The 12,750-nt window shown below is 40.1% G+C and overlaps 1 protein-coding gene across 3 annotated transcripts; it reads right to left on the bottom strand.

Moving 5' to 3' along the window:
- Nucleotides 1-881: 881 nt before the first annotated feature.
- On the bottom strand, nt 882-6,224 carry dazl (deleted in azoospermia-like). 3 transcript variants are annotated; one of them, XM_034600632.1, is made up of 10 exons: nt 6,106-6,224; nt 5,323-5,445; nt 4,603-4,694; nt 4,250-4,301; nt 4,089-4,155; nt 3,815-3,951; nt 3,482-3,565; nt 3,208-3,258; nt 2,248-2,318; nt 1,727-1,863 (listed from the first exon to the last, which is right to left on the bottom strand). In XM_034600632.1, exons 1-9 carry the CDS (start codon nt 6,196-6,198, stop codon nt 2,274-2,276), a joined length of 744 nt encoding a protein of 247 aa, XP_034456523.1. In that variant the 5' UTR covers nt 6,199-6,224; the 3' UTR covers nt 1,727-1,863; nt 2,248-2,273. The 3 variants fall into 3 exon arrangements, with proteins under 3 accessions (XP_034456521.1, XP_034456522.1, XP_034456523.1); XM_034600630.1 differs by lacking the exon at nt 2,248-2,318 and having other exon boundaries at nt 882-1,863; XM_034600631.1 differs by lacking the exons at nt 2,248-2,318; nt 3,208-3,258 and having other exon boundaries at nt 882-1,863.
- Between the last annotated feature and the right edge of the window lie 6,526 nt (nt 6,225-12,750).

Here is a 12,750-nt window from a genome sequence, read left to right as displayed (position 1 = left end):
GTTCCTCCATCTAGCTTATTGGGGTTAGAGGCATTTGTGTTTTTCAAGTCTCCTCTGGAAAATTCATATTTCATAAGCAGCTATCCAGACTTATCCATAATTCAGAAACGTCTGACTGGGTGGGGCTGGTGGGTGGCCACGGCCTGGACAGGACACCCCTGGGGACCCCAGTCGCACCATCAGACTGTGACAAAAACAAAACGCTCTGTGACCAAGAGATGATGGGGCTTGTTGCCAGGGAAGACAAGGCAATCCAACCCTGACTGAAACCCAGCAGCCAGCTGACAGGCTCATGGAGGCTGGAGGGGGGGCGGCAGCGGCAGCAGACTGAACGCTCCATGCTCCAACATCATCACCTGCCAACTCTAAATATTAAGTAAAAAACAATTTTTTTCAAAATAAATGTTCCTTAAAAACACAAAGCCAGTGTTCAAAATGGTGTGGAATAAAAACTTAAACCCTCCTCAAGCTTACATGAGAACATTTCAACTTTTATTTATTTTTTTACAGACAAATTCAAACCTGCACATATGTGAACATTAACAGATAACACTAACTACCCAAACATAGTGGGGTGCCCAGGCTCTCTGAACAAAACAATATGACTCAATCCAGATGTCTAAACAGGAGATTCTGAGGCCAACGCCCATATAAAAAGGATAACAGGTGATGTGTACCAAACACCCAATGTGAATCTCCAACTAAACAAAGCTGCCCCTAAAATAAAACCTAAAACATACCGTGCATGTCATGAATAGGAATAAGAATAAAAAAAGTATTGCTCGCACTGTCAGTAAAATTCTTCATGTAAGATCACCAGCATCTGGATTAAAACCAATTTCTTTTCTTTATGAATTTCCTTCTGTATAAAGTGAACCCTGTACTGTGAACATTTTGCCCCAAACAGATAAATTAAATCAAGATAGTGACACTCATTTCAAAGTGGATTAAAACTGTTTTTCACATTTCTCCCCCCCCAATTTTAAAAGCTGATTGATGAAGTGATCGGAATTGTAAATTGATGCCGTGATTGTCTTTGAGTGGGAACCCTTGGAAACATCTGAGGGGGAGTGGTCACAGGGTGGGAGATGGTTCGAAAAGAGTCACACAGGATGATCAGTGTGCCACAGGCGCTGTGAAACTAACCCTGGAAAGTCTGGTTCAGTATGGTGATCACGCATCTTTCATTTACCACCTCTAATGACACCCAATGGAATAAAAACAGCCCACCAAATATTAACGATATCATGAGTGCTTGAAATGAATGACAAATGAATTGGGATGACGAAGTGCTGTTATGCCGTAGTGGTCGAGTTAATTGAAATTTGAATGTAGAGAAGCATTAGGCCTGAAATTGAGTCAAAGAAACATACTACTATATATATATATATATATATATATATATAGCTTGTATGTACAGAGAGCCACTGAAGGGGCTTAAATAAACAAACAAAAAAAATATGCCAAAAATAAATACAACATAAAATATAAATAGGCACAATTGGTGAACTTAAAAGTATTTTGTTCGGGGATAAATATCAAAAGGAAAACAAAAAAAGAATGACAAACTTGAGCCCATATATCAGCTGGTCCCAGTGAGGGTGTTTTGCTCTTCCTGTGCGATTATTGCTGTGATCGACGTGGGTTAAAAGCTGCTGAGCACAGGTAAAACTGTACCAGTCATGGTTAAAGTGACTGTGATCAAACTAGTACAGTTAAAGTGGGGAGTTCTCACAGTCCGGTGCTAAAATGGGTCTCAGAAATTGAGAGGAGGGCGTATTGAAAATCGGTCTGGGAGATCGGTTGATTCTGGGTGTCCGGAACATCAAGATGTCTGTCTGTCCATCCTGTCAGCACTGTGGCCTGTAGAGAGGGAGCAGAAGACAAATAACCATGTTGCATACACATGGACGTTCCCTACTATCAGTATTAGTCTTTTTAACTATCTGGCAATTTTTTTTATAAATCAGTAAATACAAGAAAGCAAACTGATGAATAAATACTTGACATGACTGCAAAGCATCATAGATGAAGGAGCAAAGTGGCATTGACGACCATGTGGAATGGAGAACTAACAATATGCAGCACCCCCACACCTAAATACTACACCATAAAGTGATTACACAGATTAATCTCCTACTTGAGAGAAGGTGAAGAAGTCAGCAGACTCTTGGCCTCTATTGACACAGCATTAGCTACTGTATCCCTGGCACGATAGCACTCTTGTTTGTTGAGGTGGCGTTTTACCTGGCAGGAGGCTCAGTATCTGTAGACTACATCACAGTCAACATAGTCTGGACTCCACAGTCCACAAAGCTCTGGAACAGGGAGTAAGATGACAAAATTAGCTTAATGACAGAAACCTTAAAGAGAAGCTGAAAAGACATAGTCAGCTGCAATAACACAAGCTCCCCAAAACATAGCAAGTGCCACAAATTGTCGAGTACATCAGATGAAATAGAGGACTTCACTGATGAATCCTGTAGTTTATACTTTTAGATAGTGTACTTTTAGATAGACAGTGTGGGCCTCCCCTAAGACCAAGTTAAAAAAGGTGCCGTCTCACCTTTACCTTAGTTTATTTTTTACTTTTGCTTAATTTCTAGATGCCTATGTGACAAAGATTAAGATTTTGAAATCCATTGACACTTAATAATTGAGTTATTCGCCATGTTAATAAATAATAAAGATCTGTTCTCAGGCATTTATTAGATTGTGACTCACAGAAAATGAGAAAAAGAGCATATCTGCTATTGTATGTTGAACTATCTCTTTAACCAAATCCCATACATTTAGTCTAAACTATGTAACCTCCTCTTACCAACTGATGTAACTCCTGGGGAGGCCAACCTCCCACTTTAAAACCTAGCCAAAAAACTGGCCAGATAGCACCATCTAGTGGAAATATCCGACACTGCAGTTTGTGAACTCTTCCTTCAAATACCACTGAAAAAACAAGTATTAGTTGAAAACCGTGACCCTCCTAGGAGTCTATAATTTAATAAGATACTCACAAATTGATAAATAAAACATTATTCATTTACCCTCATTAAGTGGATTTTGAAATTCTCTGAGGTGCATGCAATGTTTTCAGCCCACTGGCCTGAAAACAGGTCATGTGAGGTTCTCACATGACAAGTGATGTGAGCTGCTTTGAAACTTAATTTCACTGACATCTACTCTTATTCCCAGTAAACATAGAGTCACCTGATTGACAGGGTGCGTCCTCTGGTCCGCCGTCCAGTGAGCTGGAGAGGACTGCGTGTGCGGGAGAAGGGTCAGTGGTCAAACAGAGGGCAACAAGAAAACCCGGGCAGGCAAACAGAGGGATGGTGGGGTGTGTGTAGTCTGGAGAAGGCGGGCACAGGTGGACCTAAACCCAGCTGAGCCCTTTGTTTCATATGCAGGAACATATGTGGAATGTCTGGTAGACCCTGCATAGGATGCTGTTAAATAAATGTGTGGGTGTGTGTGCACGTACCGGGTAGGCAAAGACATTCTGTGGGTAGTTCATTGGCATCTGTGGGACCATCACACCTCCTCCGTAGTTGGAATAGGAGTATGGCTGCAAAGTGAAAACACATTAAATCACATTACAGAGATCTTTGTGTAGCAGACAGTGTTCCTAATATACACACTGAAAATCTTGAAACTGATACTGAAAGGCTCCAGCAAGAAGAAACTCATTTTAGTGCACTTACAAGCCTTGCACTGCATTGGGTGATGTTTTAGAAAGTTGGGTATTGTCAGCAATGATAATAATCATACCATAAGTCTTGAAGCTAGTATATGTGTGTGGGTGTGTGTGTTTTACCGGAGGGTAGGGGCTGCCGCCGTTGAGAATGGGTGAAGGTTGTGCCACACCACCCCCTACAGGTGAGCAGCAAGCACAGTAGAAGTACTGGGTGGGGCTCGTCCAATGAGCTTGGCCAGACCAGGATTGCATGGACCCTGGATTGGGGAAGAAGAAAACAAATTGAAGGTATGAAGTGTGTGTTTTGTATATTGTGTGTATGAAGTAACATTTTATTTTCACTGGGAAGCAAACATTCAAATGAGGTTCCACTGAAATGTACCAGAATACATACGTGAACTCCTTTCTTTCATGATTGCGGGGCCCAGCTTGAGTTTCCGGCCCTTAAAACTGATGTGTTCCTAATGCCAAAAAAATATGAGCAGAAGAATTGTTACCCTCACATAAAATCTAAAAATAATACAATGGGAGCTCCAGAGACGGATGTCTACTCACCTCAACGATTGACGGAATGTTGACCTCTTCATTGAAGTACACAAAGCCATAACTAGGGACACACAAAATAACACTAATAAAAAAATACACCGTCTCTGTGCCACTATGTAAAGTGAAATACGGAAAGTATAGAGCTCAGGACAAGTTAACAAATATTCACAAATTAATTTATTGATAACCTACAAGTTTATCAAATTAATCAAATGCACTGTTCTTAAATTTCCATTCATCAGATATTTTACTGATGTGTAAAAAGATTTGCTTTTATTGTTTAAGACAAACTCAAGCTCAGTATTGTAACGTAGGCAAAAGTTTGCACCCTCACCTGAACATCTCTACACAGTCAAACTCACCCTTTGCAGAGTCCTCCACGGTATGTGATGATTTTCACTTCCTTGACTAGGCCATATTTTGCAAAGAAGTCGCGTATTTCATTTTCCTCCACCTGAAGGTTAAAAGGAGTTGAAGTGAAGGTTGTGTTTCAATAGCTGACTTGATCACATTCACTCCTGTATTAAATGTAGAAGAAAAGCAAAGCACTGGTTTTCAACTTATATTCATGACCCCAGAGACCTAATTTGTGTACATAATATATTATAATGTGTCACTATGCAATTACATTGAAAATTTGATATGAAGTAGTATAAAACTTTTAAATGAATACATTTTATATGTGTGGGCAGCAAGCATGAAGGAAAGTACAGTATTTTACCAGATAAATAATTAACAGCCGTTGGTTAAATGCTAGCGGGTTAAAATGCACAGTTAGCAGCATACAGTCCAAGCTGGGCAGTGGGCACAACCAGTGCAACCCCCCCACCTTCTAATATTTCTAGTGAGTAATCATTGAAAATCTTAACTGATTTATCTTTTGCAGAGTACGTATTTCTGAACAGGCAGGACGGGGTCAGCTATAGCCTGGAATCTTGGAAAGTGAGTATTCAAATGAAGACCAGCAGATATTTGATGTCTATTGAATATTATTTTACAGATCTGTGCCCAATTTTGTGTGAGATAAATACTCAACATAAAGAAGCAGTGTAAATATAAACTAAATAGGTGGGACTTTTTACCTTTATGTCTATCCCACCGACAAAGAGGGCATTGGGAGTCAGTCTTCCCTCAGGCAGGATGTATCCATTGGACAACTTGGAGGAGGATGCAGCCTGGCGTCTGCCCCTGGGCTTGTAGGCCTCCTAACGATAAAAAAAAACACTTTTTAATTCTTGAATAACATGATTAAAGTATAACAGAGTCTGGAAGTTCACACTATTCTTCTCTGAGCTGTCACTTCAATTCATTCTCAGGATCAGGTGCAATGCTGAACAACCTCATGAGAGTGAAAGGACTTGTCCATGTTATGAACCATTAAAATAAGGATAGGATTTAATCAACTTTTCATGTATGTGAGTTTTCTTTACTTCCTTGTAACGTACATCTTTGTACATAATTCATCAAAAAGTTAGTTAACTTCATCCTTACTCACTAACTTTTAACCTGATCAATAACCAGTTTTTCTAAAGCTAGCTCAGATCTGAAAAGACAGAGATGCTACTTCAAAGTAACGAAAATAGCATCGGCAAAAAAAGCTAGCGGTAAACTGCGGTAAGAAGTTGACATCAAAGTTGTTGCCTAACTTTGATCTAGCATGACCGTGTTAGCCCCCGGCTAACGTTAGGCTAGCAGCTAGTGCGCCTTTTTTTTTAAGCCGGTGGCTAAAGTCGAAGTTAGCTAAAACGAGCATAGCAATTAACATGTTGATTGACCGGTCCGCGAATTCCTTCAACCCGAACAACGCGCCTCTGCGACGGGAGCCGTAACATCGATGGACACGTGAACCGGTCGCGGAAACTTACCATGTCTAAAATCTTTAAAACGAATAAATGAGCCGAGCAAGGTGGAAGGGAATGGCGCGGCGCTTCTTCTGCCCAACAACAGCTACCGCACATCGGCCGACGCCACGCCCACGTCACGTGACTAACCTGTCCAATCAAACGCTAGCTTACATGATCTAAATAAAGTTTCGGCTAACTTTGAAGTTTAGTTCTGATCTAATCATTGTGTGTAATTATATGAAGATATAGCACTAGAACTGTTATGCTAAGAATATACTTCCATAGTTTCTGCAGGGCATTTTATATTCCTGTGGGACTTTTCAATCAGACCACAGTCCTTTCTCCTGTGCACTTATCTGTCATGATTCATCATTTAAAAGCTCATAGACATTGAGTGCATCCATTTGAATTTGATTATGATTTAAAACGAACATGCCTGTGAGAGCACAGTGACCCTTAATGATGTTAACATCCTCTTTCAGGGTTTCACTCTCCTTCCTGTGGCCTCCTTCTCTCAAGCCAGGCTTGGAAGTAAGGTAAATAAATCCACAAGTAAGAAAACAATAAATCACTCTATGTTTCCCACTTGAAATGCTAACACTGTTTATTTATTTATTTATTTATTTATTTATGTACTTGATTTGTGCAAAACGCATGAAAACTGAAACCATCCACGTTGGGAAATAATTTGAGTATAGAATATTAGAAATTTTGAGCAATTTCACATTGCATTCACTTACCTATTTAACTGACTTTTAGCACATGGTAATTCAGCAGATTAGCGAATAATTCAAGTGTGTTAATGCTCCTTTTGAATGCATATTTTGGGGCCAGATGGTTGGGATGATATGGAACCATCGTGGTGGAGATGCAGAGAGCCTGTCTGCCAGAGGAGGGCAGAAGACTGCTCCCAGGTAAACACTCAACACAGCAGATCAACTCCACCCACCGCTCTGCCTCCATACTGACATGTAGTAGAACTACTCTACTTCAACCCAGTGTACTAGTATCACAGTATTATGGTAGTTCTGTGTAGTTATGAGAGTATTTCACGGGGAATGTGAGTGACCTGTACGTGAGTGACGCACAAGGCCCCGCCCACCAAAGCCTCTCTCTGATGAGACAGTCCGCATGGATCCACCGACGCAGGTGACATTAAGCTAGCTTGAATCTGTGAACGTTGTGATTGTGTCAGTTTGAAAATGAACCTTATAATAATGATAATTAACTTGATTGAATAATTCATTTTAAACACTACAATGAAGAAAATACAAAATAAGGCATTTAATGTGTAGTGCAGCTTTTGAATGAATAAGGCTTGTGTAAAATAGGACTGGGCCATGTGGCCAAACATTATATCAAGATGTCTGAGTCTTGTTTTTCTAACACTGATGATCTGGACTTTTCTCACACAGAGGTATATGTACTACATCACCAATGGTGTCCCCAGTTCAGTGCTGGCCCCACAGGCAGAGCAGCAGATGATGAACATCCTGCGCCTGCTGCCTCCTGACACTGAGGATTCAAGTAAAAATGCCCTGGGCAGCTAGTTGCCTGGAAGCACACTTGTGTCAAAGCCAGCATCTCTTTACTGTCAGTCCCCTCATGGTCCTACTGCAAGATGTCTGGCTAAACAGGTAATGGAGACGTGTAATGTGCTGTCTATTCAATGAATACCACATTTCACTGAATGAGTAAATGGGATTGACACAGGAAATGTATACTTCCTCCAGCTGATACTGCTCATGTTGCTTTAGAGCTAAATCACAAGAGCTTCTGGCTGCTCCTTGACACTCTCTCTTCCTGTCAGACTCCCACATGTGGTGCGGGTCAGCCTGGTACACATCCAGAAAGCTTTGAAGGGCCAGATTGTTATGTCTGCAGAGCTGGAGAACATCTTTAACAGCATGCTGGTGGGCAAGGTGCCCGCCACATGGGCAGCCAAGTCGTACCCCTCTCTCAAGCCAATGGGGAGCTTTGTGTGCGATCTATTAGCCAGACTGCAGTTCCTACAAGTAAGAATTATGGCTCTTTCAGGTCACACAGACCTTGAAGGAAGAGAACACATTTAGAATCTGACTGGAAATATCGACGAAGCACATACTTAGTATTTAAAGTCAAAATTCAAGCCTCATAATCTACATGTATAAGAATAAATTCCTCTCTAAATATAGCACAAGATAATTCTATAAATTTAGGTGACGCAGCACTTAATGTCTAGACCATGAATGACATTGCTTGTTTTCAATATGCTCATAACTATAGATGTGCTTGAATGTGTGTTTTAACCTGTGTGTTAATAGTTAGGGTAATGTCCTGAGCTTAGACCAATGACAAACAAAGACACCACTCATTTATTTCTGATGTTTTAGGATGAATGTCTGAAAAGGTTTTACACCAAACTTGATAATATACAGTATTTAGGTCTTTACTACTCAGCAAGTACCAGACTCAAACCTTCAATGTATTATTTATTGCAAAATTTCTAATTTTAGTCCAAGTAATTGGTAGCACTGCATGTTTAAAACACGTGTTGACAGTCAAAGTTAATGATGTTGTAGACAGTTACATTTGGAAACTCTGTAAGTACTTTCAATACTTTTAGTGTAATAAAAAGCGAGTAGAAAAGTTAACGTGAAAGAATCTATTTTCTCAATGCACATCGCAGAATTGAGACACAGGTCCAGCAGCAATGTGTTCTCAAGGTAAACACCAGATAGCAGCAAAGGCACATCAGTATATACCACACGTGTCTCATCGTTTGACAGAGGTGAAGAGTATATGACCCACAAATCGAAGTCTTTCCTTGTGTTGATTACACCTTAATATGAGATATAGTCTGAAAACAAAGAAAGGTCAGAGCTCTATAGATGAATTTAACATTCTTAAGGTTAGAATGAATAGTTGACCAGTGATGATACTGCAGTAAGATCTGGAAAAAGTTGACAAATGTTTTTGTGCATGTTTGTGTAGCTGAAATATGATGGGAAATAAATAAATGTCTTGATTTTGAGAAACGGTGTCTTTCTAAACGTCACTGTAGGAACATAAACTTTGCCAATTTATCTGGACCATTGAGTCATTTGTTAATGTGATAATCGCATTGAATTGTCGGGCCTGATTTGTCAATGAAAAACACAATTCTACTTCAACTTCTGCTCTGATTAAGGGCTGTCAAAGTTGTGATAAGGAATCACGCATGCAGATTCATGACTTCATTACTGAAAAGCTGAGATTCAGTGCTGGAATAACAGGGGGTGCCACCAATCACAGCTGAACCCAGTTCAATGAAGAAAAAGAAGGTGATTACATTAAAATTCTGTTCACACGCTCAGTCCTATAACTTAAGATCAGACTGGCTTGTGAGTGGTGCTGCCAGGTTGCTTCTGTATTTATGCCACCATTGCTTTATGGGCTCTGCAGTCAGCAGTTGTGGGTTCAAACATAATTCATATGAATTCAGCTGCTGCATCAATACCCACCCTAGATTATAGTACATAAATATTGCAGCAATGAATCCATATATATTATAAAAATCAGCTGGTGGAGGTTCCTGTGGAAGATGCTATTAACTTCAGCATGCGTTTAAGTGCGTGAGCCATATGTCACAATCCAATTTCTAACCGAGGGACCTTTTTAACCTTCGGAGATTAGTCTGACTCCAGCTCCAGCTCTCTCCTACCAGGACTCCTTGAGCAACGACCTTCAGAAAGCCCCCTCCCCGGGAGAACAGCATGATCATTCCCCCTCTAATGAAAATCAAAACTGAACGTTGCATGCCAAGAGGAGCTAGACACAGAGATGCCATATCTTCCAAAACCTAATGAGAGTGTGACAACTCAGAAAATTCGGTTTTCTGAGTGTGCTGCTTGTTTCATTCATTACATTATTACATTATGTTAATGCTTAGCTGATAATAAAATAGAGGAAGCTCCTGGCTCTTCAGATAACGTTCCTCATAACTCAAATACTCCATATGACACAGTGTGTTTTATTGTGAGGGAACTACACTGAAAATGGACCAAACAAATCCATGTAAATAACACAGCTCATTGGCTTTGTGTCACTGACTGTTGCACCGACCTTGATTTGTGTAAGTATACTGGAATAACTGTGTCAACAAGCAAAGTCTTTTCAGCTATTTCAACCATGTGGCTTGTCCTCTCTTGTTGCAGAGTCACTGCAGGCGAGGGAATGTGCACACTGGTCCCAAAAAAAAGAAAAACATGAACTGATTCATTTTATTTGGCATTTACCCTTGAGGAAGGAAGCTTGGCATTTATCCCTGAGCGATGCATCACAATAATTTGTACCTGAATCCTCGACCAAAATCTGTGACCTTGACTTCTATTGCGTTTAAAAAAAAAAGATGGATGGTACATTGTAGGTATATATAAGGGAGTGTATGTCTGACCAGAAAAATACCCTAAAAATACCACCTGATGACATTCACTTATTTGGTCAAAAGATCTAAAAGAACACGATAATCACAATTTCCTGGGAGCAGGGATGGATCCAGGGGAGGGGACAGTGGGGCACTAGCTGAAATCTGATTGGCCCCTGTACCAACAATAATTATGAAAATTTGTTTCGAATTTTTTTATTTCTAAGCTTTTTTGAAGTACACAAGTCGAGGATGAACACTTGACGTTGCTCTGCTTTTCTGTGGTGCCTCCTGCGCTGCTTCACTTGGATGTAAAGCTGACAGGTGAGCTCACAGATTTGTTATAAGGCAGTTGCGTGGTACAAAGTGGACAAACCTGGCATCACCTTCGATCGATACTTTGCCATCTACGGTGTAGAAGCCAAAACACTTCCACATGCCGCTTCTCAGATGCTGTGGTGTTGTGATTGTCAGCTCAGGACGGCTTTGCTTGGTAGCGTCCTCCATTTTCATAGCAAAACAGCGTAACGTTTCTGACTTAACTTACTGATTGGTCAAGAGAGCAGGCAATAGGTGAAGATGACAGTGAGCACCCTATGCTGGATCGGGAGATAAACTAGTAGACCACCCTAGTAAATTCTGGCCCCTTGATGACCCCTGATTTGGAAAAATTCTAGATCCGCTCCTGCAAGACAGTAAAATGTTCCAAGTGTAAAGGACAATATCTGTGATTTTTTTGTTGGATGTAACTTTACCAAATCTTAATAATATCATCCACACTCAAATACATTCATTCTGTATGTTTGCATACTTTTAAAGTACAGAGGGCTGCATTAAACTGCACTGCTACTATTCTAAGCAGCTAATGTGACGTGAGAGTAAAATGTAATAATTGAATCCGCAGGTATAAGTATTCTCGCGAGAACTCTTGAGTGTCGGAGTATACGACAGGCAGACATTTAGGCTAAAAATATTGTGTAAATGACGCTGTTTCAAATCGAATTTGAATGTCGGGGCTTGCGGACACTTGGACGACACCACAGTATGGAGGCATTTTATGTTTTATTTATGATATTTTATTAGATAATTAGTGAGTTTTTGTTTTTGGGTGAACTATCCCTTTAATGTTTTACATGCAATTGGTAAGTCATTCAAAATTTGCTCTTTTTGGTATAAACAAATTCCATGTACTTGGCAAAACCCCAATTCTGATTCTGATAAGCAATAAATGAATAGGCCTCATGAATAGTAATGGTCCCTTACTACAACATTTTATAAAAATCGTTTTGAGAGAGTGAGACAGAGAGGATTGGAGAAAGACATAGAGTGGGCATATACAGTAATGTGTGAGGATGGTCAAAAATTCCTCAACAGTATAGATGGTAGTAAAAGTCCACAGCTCTCTTCCGAGTCTCACTGGCATCAGTCAGCAGTTGTCTTTTGTTCAATCGCAGAGCGTGGATGAATCTGCTCTGTTCGTTTTTCTTCTCCAGGCTGAAAAATTACTTTGAAGGTGAGTCCATCAAAGCAGTGCTCTGAAAGCGAGACTGGGCTAGCGCCCCCTGTGCCTTGAGGCTCATCAGCTATCTCTAACTATCTGGAGGATTTTATTCTGAAAATCCAGCCTCTATTAGAGAGAGAAAGAGGACTCAGTATTTTCTATTGAGCAGCAGCAGTAAAAAAAAGCTAAATTAAGCTCTAGCTGATTTTGAAACCACAACCTCTTATTTGCTGTTGAAGTGTTTTTATCAATTGAGCTAAGCATAATATTGATGGACAACTGCAACATTTTGTGAGTCTCTCTTTGCTGTCTTGTAACACAAAAACATTGAATACATTTATTCAGCCTAGAGAGAACATAAATATAAATGGAGAGTGTGCCTGGTCCTACCGTTACTAAAACTTTGTTCCTTTGAGATATTTACTTTGGTACAGTTGTAGTCAATAAATTGCTACATGAGCAGTGGCATCTCTGTGCATCATTGCTTTCATGGAGTTATCTTATGTTGAATAAAAGGCAAGGATACAAATGTACATTTCTCCTTTGGTTTATCACAGTTTACTCATGCACAGTATCAGTCACACTGTAACTGATACTGGGAATACAGTCTTTGAGTTCTTACCTATCCATAGACACCAAGATCATGCATATGGATCTGATAGATGTGGAGCTTTTCTTGATTAATTTTGAGTCCCACCCCCTGAGAGCTAACAAACTATCTAATAAACTTTCATAAACCAGGATATATCTCATTGAATAAATCACAAACAGCTTTAGTTGC

This window comes from Hippoglossus hippoglossus, chromosome 11 (assembly GCF_009819705.1).
Source record: "Hippoglossus hippoglossus isolate fHipHip1 chromosome 11, fHipHip1.pri, whole genome shotgun sequence".
Taxonomy (NCBI): domain Eukaryota; kingdom Metazoa; phylum Chordata; class Actinopteri; order Pleuronectiformes; family Pleuronectidae; genus Hippoglossus; species Hippoglossus hippoglossus.
The sequence above is the reverse complement of the archived record's forward strand: the minus strand, read 5'-3'. Positions and strand labels throughout refer to the sequence as shown.